This window comes from Oryzias latipes, chromosome 21 (genome assembly GCF_053564925.1).
Source record: "Oryzias latipes strain Hd-rR chromosome 21, Olatipes_Hd-rR_3.1".
Lineage (NCBI taxonomy): Eukaryota > Metazoa > Chordata > Actinopteri > Beloniformes > Adrianichthyidae > Oryzias > Oryzias latipes.
Genome location: NC_136257.1, coordinates 29,294,124 through 29,308,006, shown reverse-complemented (window position 1 = coordinate 29,308,006; position 13,883 = coordinate 29,294,124). Strand labels below are relative to the sequence as shown.

General features: G+C 42.5%; 1 protein-coding gene across 1 annotated transcript; it reads left to right on the top strand.

Annotated features, from left to right (window-relative positions):
• The first annotated feature begins 3,766 nt into the window (after positions 1-3,766).
• LOC101164604 (ankyrin repeat and SOCS box protein 1) lies at positions 3,767-12,126 on the top strand. The gene is made up of 5 exons (XM_004082011.5): positions 3,767-3,992; positions 4,378-4,516; positions 7,147-7,449; positions 9,634-10,016; positions 11,171-12,126. Exons 1-5 carry the CDS (start codon positions 3,902-3,904, stop codon positions 11,299-11,301), a joined length of 1,047 nt encoding a protein of 348 aa, XP_004082059.1. The 5' UTR covers positions 3,767-3,901; the 3' UTR covers positions 11,302-12,126.
• The last annotated feature ends 1,757 nt before the right edge of the window (positions 12,127-13,883 follow it).

Here is a 13,883-nt window from a genome sequence, read left to right as displayed (position 1 = left end):
TAAACCCACAGCTACATGCCTGTCTGGTGTGTTTTACCCCCCCCCCCCCCCCCCCCCCACACACACACACACACAAAACGACTCACTGATGGTGAGAAGCTGGGCGGTCCTACACTTCACATGTTCAAACTTTTATGAAGAAGAGCAGTTACTTTAAGCAAAACATGCTTTATTGGAATGGTTCCAAATCCTATTTTGAAATAAGGATGCATACAAAAAACTGTGAAACATGCATATCGCATTGAAGGAAATAAACATGGGCTGCACGGTGGCACAGGCAGTGGTTAGCGGTCTTTCCTCACAGCAAGAAGGCTCCCGGTTTAAGTCCCGGCTGGGGGACATGGAAAACACAATAACAGGGGTTTCTTCAGACATACCTCTGGTTTGCCAGAAGATTCATAACCCCTGTCGTAAAAGTAAAATATGTCCAACACAAGAGGCCTTCAGCTCTCATCTGTCTGCCCAGCTGTTGGACAGGACAAGTAAAAAAAAAAAAAAAACAACAATGGGGGACCTTTCTGTGTGGAGTTTACATGTTATCCCCGTGCGTGCATGGGTTCTCTCCTGGATCTCCAGCTTCCTCCCACCATCCAAAAACATGCTTCATAGATTAATTGGCAACTAAATTGTCCATAGGTGTGAGTGTGAATGGGTGTGTGATTGTGGACATTCTACCCTACAACAGACTGGTGACCTCTATCGCCCACAAGTGGCTGGGATAGGCTGCGGCAGCCCCGTGACCCCGAAAGGGACTTAACGGAGTAGAATATGAAAACAAAAGGAAAGAAACATAGGAAGGGAATGAATACAAAAGAAATGATATGAACCAGTACTGCATATGTTATATATGCAACCCCCCTGATCTTCCCTTCTCTTGTCACTGAGAAATCGCCCACAGACTTCACACACTTCCCATGGACTCCTACTAAACCAGTTAAGTCCTGTGTGCTCAATCCTGGAAGTTTTTTTTTAGACAAAAAAGCTGCACTAAAGTTTCTTGCAGATTGTTGCAGAGATTACTTCCTCTAACCCTTGTGCTATCCTAGGAACTTTACCATTGGGAGTTGGGTCATCTAGACCCACTAGACAGTGCGCTGAACCTTTTTTCTTCAATGATTTGTGATCTTCACTGGTGTCCATGGATTACATGACACCTACCTTTATCCACCTTTGTCATGGTAGGGAGAACACATCAATGTAAGGGTGGGGTCATCTAAGATAGCACAAGGGTTAAATCCTGACAGAACTTGATCTCCTCTCAGCTCACGAGAAGGTCCAGCAGCATTAGGACAAACTATCGACCAGCAGTCACTTCTCCTTCATTCACTCCAAACAAAACCAGCAGAGGGAAGCTCTTCAGGTCTCACATGAAACCAGGAGAAAGTTCTGAACCTTTCAGTGGGAACATTCCCTGGTCAACACATGAGGGATCTCTCATACAGCCCAGTTGATTCCACATGTGTTGGGGTTTATAGAGGCTCATTCGGGTGTAGAAAACCCGACTCTAAGAACCAGTTTGACCCGAATTGAAGTACGGAGAGATGTTGGGAGAGATGCTTGTATTCACACTGTTCTGATCTTTGCTTTATTCTTAATCCTAAAGAGAGTATGGTGGCTTGAATTTAGATTGGGGTTTTCTCGGTCTGGGTTCAGAGAGAGGTTTTACCCTCAACGCTTGGTTCTGCTAGAAATGTCTCTAAGTAAAACCCTTTCTCAAGAGTTTAACAAAGTGGCTGAGTCTCCATTGCATGTTTGTGTGAAAAACCTCCGTGAAGACCATGATGATGATTTTGATGTCCTTTTTTGATGTTGTATTATAAAGATTATTTCTGAATGTCGTTTTTGCTGCCACAGATAAATGAAATTTCCCCATTGTGGGATTAATAAAGTCATCTATCTATCTATCTATCTATCTATCTATCTATCTATCTATCTATCTATCTATCTATCTATCTATCTATCTATCTATCTATCTATCTATCTATCTATCTATCTATCTATCTATCTATCTATCTATGAGCGAATGTTCTGGGATAATTATGGTGTGATAATCACAGCAAACCATAGAGAGCAGTTGATCGTCAATAAAGGATGTATTGATCTCTACACAACACTGACACAATAAACTGACATAAATCTGAGATGGTAAAATCTGATTTTAAAGGTGCCCTTTGTTAAGTGGATTCAAGACTGAGTCCAGTCAGCAGTTGGTAGGTGGTATTAAAGTGAGGCATAAATCCATCCATCTTCTGAACCTGCTGAACCCCATGGAGTTCCTGGAGCTAACCCAGCTACTGTAGGGTGAGTTGGGGTACACCCTGAACCCATCAATCTGTTGCAGGGCTACACACTCACAGTCACACTTAACGACAATTTAGAGACACTAATTAACCTATGAAGCTTGTTTTTTGGACTCTGGAAGGAAGCCAGAGCACCTGGAGCAAACCCACACATGCACGAGGAGAACATGCTAACTACACACAGAAAGATCCCAGCTGCGATTTCAATCCCCGCTTTTTCGCTGCGAGGCAAGAGCGCCAACCACTGCCTGTGCCACTGTGCAGCCCAGGGGGCATAAAGAAACATTAAAGACCCCAGGAGTATTTTATAACTTCCTGCTAAATGTGCCTGGTGTGATGCTCAAATGTAATGCTTTGAGCTGCTTCTCCATCTATCAATTTACACCTCGAAAATTCAACACTGGAGAACCAACCCTTAGCAAAAAGTCGTCTCTTTCAGTGCAATACAAGTATACTTACTTGAAGTTAACTTTTTTTAATACTATCTAATCTATCCATGCATCCTCTTAACCTGCTGGATGCCTTCTGGGTCACTGGGTCGCAGCAGCCAGTCTCAACTACTGCTGGGTGAAGGCGGGCTCGCAGGGTGCTCTATTTTTAATTTTTATTTTTATTTTTTTGGCAGCTGTTAATTGCTGCCATCCAAAATAAACAAACAAACAAACGTACATTCAAAGAATTGTCAAATTAACTTTAAAAGCCCAGAAGAAAATGTCTCACGAGTTATTTATGTTTGTTTAAGGTGGTATTTCAAATCAAATCAAATCAACCTTTATTTATATAGCACCTTTACAACAACACGTCACTCAAAGTGCTGTGCATAAAATACAATAAAGTTTAAAAACAAGATGACAAGACAAACAGTGCCGACAACCCCCCCCCCCACACACACACACACACACACACACACACACACCCACGCACACCATGATATAAAGAGTGATGAAATGATAGAATGTAGAGACCTGGCTTTGTCCTGAAGTGGGGAAATGATATTTTGGGGACATGTCCACATCAGTGACCCCCACCCAAGTTCACGGAGTACACTACCACAGGACCCCCCAGATCCAATCAAAAGAGTCAGAGTCAGACCCGGGAGATCCCATTGCAGCGACCCCTTTCACTGAGAAGGGTCAGTCACCGATGTGGAGGATCCCTTAGAGGAAATTTATGGTTATTTAAACTGTAAACATTCCAGCTCATCAAACTTAAAAGTTTAATACATAAGTCATCCATGCAGACTAATAATTGAACTGAAATCCATTCAAAAGTTTGACCTTCAATGGCAGCAACTTGAAACAGTGAATTTTGAAAAATGTATTGAGTTAAATAGCTTTTTTTAAATTGTATTTATTTATTTTACTTCACCCTTATTTATTTCTAAAATCTTTAGTGAATCTAACCCTTTTTTTCAGTAGTTGGTTTGGTTAAAACCCGCGCTGGCACTTTAAGCTGCACAGCCAGCCCGGAAGTGACGCCGTGATCTGCGCAGACGCCTTCGTCAACTCCGTCCTGCTTGTTTATGCTCTCCTGTCTGGTCCGGACCCCCGCCTGTCCCTGCGTCTGTGTGTCGGGATCGCCTCTGCGTTCAGTCGTGCAGCATGGCTGACGGTCCGGACGCGGACGAACCGCCCAGTATCCGGTTCCTTCCGCTCATCACCGTGTCCGACCTGCCCACATCCACCCCTGCAGGTGAGCAAGTCTGCACGAGCCGCGAGCCGCCACCAACCAACCCGTCCATCATCTGTCACCCTGATGCAGACGGCATAAGATGTTCTGACTGAACCAGAAGTACCGCAAATTCCCATAGACGTCTATAGAGAAATAAACAGCGTCTCTATAAATAAACTATTTTTTTATTTAACATGTTCCAATCTTTCTAATCCTAAATTTTTCTTTAGTGCATTCAAGTCATAAACCGACCAATCAGATCCCTCCATTAAGTTAGGCGGTGCCTTCTGGCCCCAACATCCAATGATCAAAACATTTGACTGACAGATGTCGTGCAGCCTAGGCTCTTTCATGTTTTAAATATATAAGGAAAACTCAAACTGATGTTTGGAAGTGTGCTCTGTAGGCCGCAACCTGAAGGAATGGCTTCAGGAGCAGTTCTGCGACAAACCTCTGGAGCAGGATGACATGCGGCTCCACAACGCGGCCTACGTGGGAGACCTGGACACCCTGAGGAACCTGCTGCAGGAGGACAGCTTCCGACTGTGAGACCAAACTTTAAGAAAGGCTGCAGCTCTGTGGCTGATTCAACTCATTAAAGATTAAAAAGTTGCAATCGGAAACTCTAAAAAACAAAAACAGAAGCCCAAATCATTACATCCCCACTACTGTGCTTTACAGTTGGTGATTCAGCCAAATATACGAATGCTAGAAAACTTCTTGTTCTTTTTTAGAATTATGTACAATGGGCCTAAAGTTCAAATCACATCAATAAATCTCAAAAATCCCATTGTCAATTTTTAAAATAATTTATTTGTGTATTATGGTGGAAAATAAGGTTTTGGTCACCAACAAACAAGCACGATTTCTGGCTCCCACAGACCTGTAACATCTTCTGGAAGAGGATCCTCTGTCCTCCACTCATTACCTGTATTAATAATACCAGTTTGAGCTCATTATCTATACAAAAGACACCTGTCCACAGCCTCAAACTCCACTATGGCTGAGACCAAAGAGCTGTCTAAGGACACCAGAAACTAAATTGTTGATCTGCACCAGGCTGGAAGACAGAATCTGTAACAGGTAAGCAGCTTGGTCTGAAGAAATCAATTATTAGGAAAGGAAGTCATGCAATACCACTGACAATCTTCCTCCACCTGGGGCTCCCCGCAAGATATCGCCCCATGGGGTCCAAATGATCACAAGAACAGTGAACAAAAATCCCAGAACCACACGGGGGGACCTAGTGAATGACCTGCCAAGAGCTGGGACCAAAGTAACAAAGGCTACCATCAGTAACACACTACGCCACCAGAGACTCAAACCCTGCAGTGCCAGACGTGTCCCCCTGCTGAAGCCAGTACATGTGCCGGCCCGTCTAAAGTTTGCTAGAGAGCATTTGGATGGTCCAGAAGAGGATCTGGAGAATGTCCTATGGTCAGATATAACCAAAATAGAACCTTTTGGCAAGAACTCTACTCGTCGTGTTGAAAGGAGAAAGAATGCTGAGTGTCATCCAAAGAACACCATACCTACTGTAAAGCATGGGGGTGGAAACATCATGCTTTGGGGCTGTTAGTCACCAACAGGACCAGGACGACTGATACGTGTAAAGCACACGTGTCAAACTCAAGGCTTGGGATGTGGCCCTCCATGTCATTTTATGTGTGCGGCAAGATGCTGGGGATCTTCCACCAGTCTGTGGTAGCCAGCACCCTGTTCTCCTCCGTGGTCTGCTGGGGAAGCAGCATTGCAGTCAGTGACACCAACAGACTGAACAAGCTGATCAGGAAGGCGGGTTCTGTCATTGGCTGCAAACAGGAAACATTTGAAGCAGTGATGGAGAGGAGGTCACGGAACAGACTCCTTTCAATCATGGACAACCCAGAGCATCCTCTCCACCCTGTTCTGGACAAACAGCGGAGCTCCTTCTCTAGGAGGCTCAGACAGCTCCGCTCCAAAACTGCCCGGTACCAGAAATCCTTCCTACCCGATACAATAACCCTGTACAACAACTCACTGTGCAAAAGATAACCTTTGCACATTTTTTTATTAGCTATTTATTAATTTTTTTCTATTTTGCACATTTCTTTTGCACATCTTTTTACCTGCACTGTTCTGTAAATAGCTTTTTAAATTATACTACCTTGTTTTTTGCATTTATGCTACATTTTCTTTGTTCTTTTTTTATATTATTCTTAGTCTTTTTTTTTTCCCCTCTGCTGTCAGTTGCTATGGTGACAAACAAATTTCCCACGTGTGGGATCAATAAAGTATTTCTGATTCTGATTCTAAAAATCAAACAATGTGATTTTCTGGATTTGTTTTGTTCTCATTTTGACTCCCATAGTTGAGTTTTACCTATGAGGAAAATTACAGGCTTCTCATTTATTTTTAAGTGGGAGAACCTGCACAATTAGTGGCTTACTAAACCTGTTTTCCCCCACTGTATGAAATATCTCAGACAATTCAAAAAGGAAAACAATTTAAAAAAAATGTCATTGTTTAACATTTAATTTTTTAAATCTGGAAATAACTTGAGTTTTCTAAAATATTTCATCTTTATTTAGCTTACATTTTTTGGGGTCTTTTTTAGTCATGTTTTGTTTTCTGGAATTTTTTTGCAAATTTCTAAAATGTTTTTTTTTTATATGAACAGTTTTCCTGTCGTTGTGATCCTTAATAGGTTTTGTGTTAAGTGTTGTGATTTGTACTGCGGGGACCCTTTAGTTTCAAAATATTTTACACTCTTACTGTCATTCTCCGGAGATTCCAGCTTATATTTCTGGTTTTGCTTAGCTTCGTGGTTATTAAATGTGAAGATATTTTAATGCTAACTGAAAATCATCCGTTTTTTGTGACGTTTTGAGGAAGTTTATCATTTTTATCCAACAAATTTTGACCTAAAGTTAATTTAGCCTCTACCATTTTTTCTATAGCTAACTAGACATTAAGTAACTTTAAGGTTTAAGTAACTATTTGACCCTTCTACATTTTCTTTTCCCCCCATTGCTGCCGTCAATCAAAAAGATTCACAAACAACTTGGTGAAACTTGATTCTGTTTTACCCGCTTTAATCACTGTTATCCGCCAAACAGCACTGCTAAAAGTCGAGTTTTGTTGCACTTTGATTTTATTTGTTGAAATTCTTTTACAAATCTTGAACTGGTTCCAGACGCATCAATGAGAAGTCGGTGTGGTGCTGCGGCTGCCTGCCCTGCACCCCCCTGCGGATCGCAGCGACGGCCGGACACGCTGCGTGCGTGGCCTACCTGATCGCCCAGGGAGCCGACGTGGACCTGGTTGACGTCAAAGGTCAAACGGCTCTCTATGTGGCGGTTGTTAATGGTCACTTGGACTGCGTCCGGATCCTCCTGGAAGCTGGAGCCGATCCCAACGGGAGCCGGCATCACCGCAGCACGCCGCTGTACCATGCTGCACGGGTGGGGAGGGAGGACATTCTGCAGGAGCTCATCAGGTGAGCGTCAGGAAATTTAGAGGCCCCTTTTTGTTATTTGGAAAGAAATTTGAAATTATTTCTGTGTTGCCATAGTGACTCTTGATTATCAACACTAATAGACAAAACCCTTTCAAATGCTTTAGAAAAGAGTTCTTTTAACCATCTTGTGCCCCTTTTTGTGTCTATGGGTAAACAGAGGAGCATAACATAAAAGTTCAGTTTTTTGCCGTGACTTAATAACCAAAAAAATTAATAACCAAACACCAAAAGATTGTCTCCAAACAAAATAACAAGTTTATTTACAAATTAATTAATATGAAACAATAACTTAAAAGGTGAAGCAAAAAGGCTTCAGGGTGAACCAAGGCCAAAGTAACAAACAAAACCCCAATTAACCGTAATCTGAAATCTAACCTGTGAATTAGCGATGGCCCATTTGACACGGACGCTCCGGCGCTCATTTCACCTTCGGGAAGCAGAGTGGTTCGGCACAATGTGTGTCAACTAGCGCAGATCACGTGGTTAATGACATACAAAGCGCCAAATGCATCGTTTGGTCAAACCACGGTTCAGATGTCACTGGTGTTTGAACAGTTGGGCGTGCTATTCTTTAAAAAACACAAATGAATCCCAAACATTTCCTGACCAGTTTTATTGTTTCCCCTGTTTTTGAATCAGCGTCAGTTCATTGCACTTTACCATAGTTCCTGGTGAAAAACGTACTGTGGCTCAGGAACGTTTCAACTCGGTTTCTCCTAATAAGAGAATATACTATGAACGTTATTTATAAAGAAAATACTTCTATGAATCTGTAATGGCAAGATGTTACTGCAACAGTATAGATGGCTCAGTGGAAAACGCAATGGCGTCTGCAACCAGAGGTCCTGGGTTGAAGACTAGCGTTTAACTATTTTTTGCTTTGCGTTTATTTTTTGCTTGTGATGCGTGTTTTGCTGTGCCAAGCACTTCTCACAGAAAACGTCACGTGTTGTTTTACGTTGTATTTTATTATCATTACAAACATTTTGTTTTACGTTTTTTCATCATTTCCACACTGAAGTGTTACAAGGAGCTTAGTCGAAGCATATGATATACGCCCAGGCCGCCACCAGATGCCGCTGTTCTGTGTGGTTTCAAAGCCCTGAATGGTTGGTTCATTTTTGCGGCACAATTGCATGAACCCCGTGAAAGCTTCATGGGGCTTCTATTCCCATCCCCACTGTGAATGAAAGTAAAGGGAAATCAAAGATGAAACATTAACCTCCCTACACTAACAAACAGGAGGAAACGTGAAAGAAAATGTTAGTTCACCCCCACAGCTTCACTTAAACATAGCTACACCAAACAAAAGACTACACAGAGTGGGCCTGGACACAAAACCACAAAAAACAAAAAAAAACAAAGTGCAACACAAACTACAAAACAAGTGGAGAAGAGCACCAAGCTGCAGTGGAGACAGGTTGCAGCAAATCTCCCTTCTCACAGGCTGGAGGTCCACACAGTTCTTGTAACCCTTGTGTTATCCTAAGCACTTTAACATTGGGATTTGGGTCATCTAGACCCACTAGATAGTGCGCTGAACCTTTTTTCTTCAATGATTTGTGATCTTCACTGGTGTCCATGGATTACATGAAATCTTTCCACCTTTATCCCCCTTTGTCATGGTAGGGAGAACACGTCAATGTAAGGGTGGGGTCATCTAAGATAGCACAAGGGTTAAAGGCTGCCTCCATCAGCTTAGCTCCAAAGGAAGGCACACCTTTCCAGCATCACATCTGAAACAATCAGACAAACTCACAAAGATCCACAAAAAAAAAACAAAGTCCCACTCTGATAGACATACAATACACAAAACACTGAACAAAAAGAAAAAACAAACCCAAACACGGCCACTGCCGTTACAACTCTCTTCACTTTTGACAATGTTTGTTTAATGAGTCTATAATTTTAATTTTTTAGAAGAGGGTTGCTTTGACCTTTCACCTCTTCCAAAGAAACCTCCAATTATTCCAGAACAGAATTTCTCATTCCAGAACTTTCACACTTTAACAAATACATTAGAAAATAAACTCACCAAGTAAATAATTAATCAGCTATGAGCCACGGAACTGCCAACATATTTTATTCAAATATAAAATAACAGTTATAATAAAAATAAAAAAACGCGTATGAAACCTTTTTTGGTGTGTTTCTTGTTTGTAGATTTAACGCTGACGTTGACATGGACCACCAGCTGGGCCCCCGTCTCATCCTAAGCGCTCGAACCCTCAACACGCTGGTGGTGTGTCCGCTCTACATCAGCGCCGCCTACCACCACCTCCAGTGTTTCAGAGTGCTGCTCCGAGCCGGCGCGCAGCCCGACTTCAACTACACGGGACCCGTCTGCCACGAGGCTCTGGCGCGGGGCCTGGCCTCCTGCCTGCTGGACGCGGTGCTGCGACACGGATGTGACGTGGCCTTCGTCCACCTGCTGCTGGACCACGGGGCTAACCCCGCTTTCGTGTCCTGGGGCGAGTCTGAACTCCAGGCTCCAAATCGAAGGAAAGTTGAACCAGAGGCACTAAAGGTTTTCCTGGAGGCAAAAAGTGAGTGACTAAAATAAAAAGTTTGCCAATAACAGCTACTTAAACGTTTGTTCATTTTAATGTCATATTTCATAAATTTGGTTTTATTTGTAAGTCAAACATAACCAAGATCTGTAAAGACTAGGGGTGTAACGATGAATCCATTTCAATCCAGATCGATGAATTGACTCAACCTAAACCATGAAAAAAATCACTTCAAAATGAGATCAATCGATAATCTGTATCAGAAAATACCATTTGGATGTGAACATGGTAGGTTTATATTACTATAAACGTAAAAACAACCAATTGTTTTGAATTGAATTAGCAAAGTCATGTGACCATACAGTGTGCTGGAATGTTCTAATAATTTGGATTATTTTGATGTGGAAAAAGAACAGTGGCTGAACTTTAGGAAACTGAAATGACGTTCATTCTTGTTTACTTGTTTGTACACGTATTTAATTTTCCCTTGCTCAGGCCTGCACAATAAATCACAAACGTTTGTTATCGCGATACCAAGCTGTGCTACATGCATATCGCAAAAGTCGGCAAATATTGCAATCAATGGTCACCTAAAGAATCTTATGGCAGCTTGAAGTACTTAAATGGAATTAATCCCTGCTTGCAGTGGTCAGCGCTTCTTGCCTCACAGCAAGAAGGTTCCTGGTTCAAATCCCGGCTGGGGAACCTGTTTGCATGCTCTCCTCGTGCATGTCAGGGTTTTCTCTGGGGGAGTCCCACCTTCCATGCACACCCATCCCACCCCTCCCTTCATAGGTGAATTGGTGACTCTAAATTGTCCCTAGGTGTGTATGTGAGAGTGTGCATGGCTGTGAGATTGTGGCCCTGCGACCGACCGGGTTAAGCTGTCATTGTTAACCCTTGTGCTATCCTATGGGGTCCAGATGACCCGATCCCTACATTGACGTTTTCTCCCGACCATGACAAAGGTGGATAAAGGTGAAGAGGATTTTATATAATCCATGGACACCAGTGAAGATCACAAATCATTGAAGAAAAAAGGTTCAGAGCACTGTCTAGTGGATCTAGATAACCCAACTCCCAATGTTAATGTGCCTAGGATAGCACAAGGGTTAAGCCAGCATGTGTGCTCTGTAGAAAACACCGATGAAAACAGGAGGAGTCCATAATCTGTCTTCTTGTCCCGTCAGGAAACCCTCGTAGACTGGTACATCTGTGCCGCATCAGGATCCGCAGAACGATGGGCAAAAAACGTCTTAACTGCATATCCTCACTGCCAGTACCAGATCCCATCAAGAACTTCCTGCTCCACCAAAACTGACCCAAACTGTGGCTTTCCTCATCTTGTGAAGCGGTCATCCTCAGTGAGTCCCAAACAGCGCTCCCGGTGTTCAGATGTTAGCACGCCATCCTTTTGCCTGATTTGCTTCTTTCTAAAGAAGCTGTTCTCAAACGGTGAACCTCTGTCTGCGTCCTACAGTGGATTATTGCCTTGTGATCCCCTAAATCCTCAAGATGTCTCCTGGTATTTTTAAATTTAACAGGCAGAATAAATGTCTTCTGATGGAAAAAAAAGACTTATAAATATATACATAGATATATATAGATATCTATAGATATAGATAGATATTTGAATGTTAATTTATGGGGGGTAGATGTACTGAAACATGTTATTGAATGTCTCCTGAGTGTTTATACTGATAAATAGATCATATCCACAGATGTTGCAGGTTTCTTTGGATACAAAGAAAGCTCTTGTGTTCTTCTGCAGCCTTCAGTCTTTTTTTAATTTTGGTTTCCTTGAAAGAACAACTCTCCACATTTGGACAAAACACTGCAGTTTGAAAGTGATGCAATATGTTGATTCTATTTTATTCTGTTGCTCTGACAATCTAGGTAATACCTTGTTAATAAGTTGTGATTTTAATTTAAAAAAAGACAGAATTTAGGGCGTTTTGTTTTCAATAACCAGAATGATGCCTTCTCAGTGATGCTATTGCACTTAATGTTTCTTGTGTGTGCACGGCGTATACAAAATGAAAGTACTTTTCAAAGATGTACAACTATAAATGTGTTTTTGTTTCTTTGTTTTCTACATTTCACTGTAATTTGCTTACATTAAATGTAATCAGGAGAATCTCTCCAAGTTCTCTTGTTCTTTGATCTGTTTGTGATTTTCCCCAATTCAGAATATTTAGCAAATACAGTGATACCTCACTGCATCACAGTTCACAAGACTCAAAAAATGTTCCTGTCTCTATTAGTGTTTACAGTGTGATCCTACTCTGTGGATTTCACCTATCGCAGGCTATTTTTGAATCCATCCATCCATCCATCTTCCTGCGCTTATCCGGGTCGCGGGGGCAGCAGTCTGTGCAGAGATGCTTAGACTTCCTTTGCCTCAGCCACTTCCTCCAGCTCCTCTGGGGGGACCCCGAGGCTTTCCCAGGCCAGCCGAGAGACGTAGTAGTAGCTGGAACACCTCTCCAGGGAGGCGTCCAGGAGGCATCCGGACTAGATGCCCGAGCCACCTCAACTGGCTCCTTTCGATGTGGAGGAGAAGCGGTTCTACTCTGAGCTCTCCGCGGGAGACCACGTTAAGGTGGCAGTTCACGGGGGAGTGTTATTTTTTTTTTTATGTAAAAAAAAAAAAAGGTTAAATGGTGTATACTTATATAGCACCATAGCCAAAGCACTTTTCTGTCAAAGTACCATTCACACAATGATGTCGGGTCCGCATTTCTGGTTTTGACTTTTATTTTTAATTATGCTACAGAATTGCTTCCATAGAGTGTCTTCCCCAAGGGCACTTAGACACATGGGCGGGCTGGGAGGGAACCGAACCTGCAGTCTTTCAAACAGAGGTCAACCACCCTACCTCTACACCTCACTCACACCACGAGGGAACACTGGAACACTGTACAGAGAAATCAGTAAGACCTAAATTGGTATCTTACAGCCCTGCAATGGACTGGCGACGTGTTCAGGGTGTCCCCGGCTTTGGCCAACCCTCCGGGTATAGAAAAAGAAAGGAATGGGTGCATGTCTCAGACATGCATCTATGTATCCTTCAGTGATTGGAGATTGTGGTCGATTACCTATCTTTGCAGTGGTAAAGACGATGGTTGCATTGGAGAAGATCACCAACGTCTTTGGTTATTTCAAGAAATGTTAACCCCCCAACCTAGCAATGTTCTTTCTGCACTTGATCTCTAGGGTGATAGTGAATTCCAACAGTGCCAAGACTCAGAGGTCACTGGAGTTTCTTAAACTGACTTTTAACACTCTACAGTTCATTTAGAGCCTTACGATTGTCGCTGGGTGACTGCGAGACTGAGGGGCTGGGTTATTCCTGAAATCCAATCATCTTCTCTGATTTTGTAGACTTGAGGTTAGGGTTTTTGGTGCCAAGTGTCAAACAAGCTTGGATTTATGCATGTTCAGTTGGACTTGTTTTTTGTAGAACACCAAAGACATAAGATGCTTTTGAGAAAACACTATAATTTTAGCAACTTTGAAAAACATATGAACATCCAAAAACTGTCCCCTGAAACCCTTTAGAGCCTCTGAGGTCACCGGGACATCAAGTAAAACTTTTAAGAGGGTAAAACCATCTAATAAAAGTTGAGACAGTAAAAAAATAAAACAACATCCGGACATAACTTAACCATGAAAGTGTGAGAACACGAGTGGTGACTGGATACTGAAAATTGCCTTTGGCAGAAACAGATCAGACCCAGAGGAGAATGCCCAGCCTGGGAACTCGGGGTGAAAGCAGCAGGGAGCACAACGTAAACATCAAGCCCCTCAAAGATCTGCTGTTCCAAAGGAAATTCATGTCACATCGTCATGACTAACACTGAGGTTATGGTCACAATCTTAGACACTTGATCTGGTAATTGA

Excerpts from the sequence above, each read along its gene's own strand:
- LOC101164604 (XM_004082011.5), top strand. The coding sequence starts at position 3,902 with ATGGCTGACGGTCCGGACGCGGACGAACCGCCCAGTATCCGGTTCCTT. Across the intron at positions 3,993-4,377 it reads GCCCACATCCACCCCTGCAG|GCCGCAACCTGAAGGAATGG; the intron begins GTGAGCAAGTCT and ends TGTGCTCTGTAG. Across the intron at positions 7,450-9,633 it reads ATTCTGCAGGAGCTCATCAG|ATTTAACGCTGACGTTGACA; the intron begins GTGAGCGTCAGG and ends TCTTGTTTGTAG.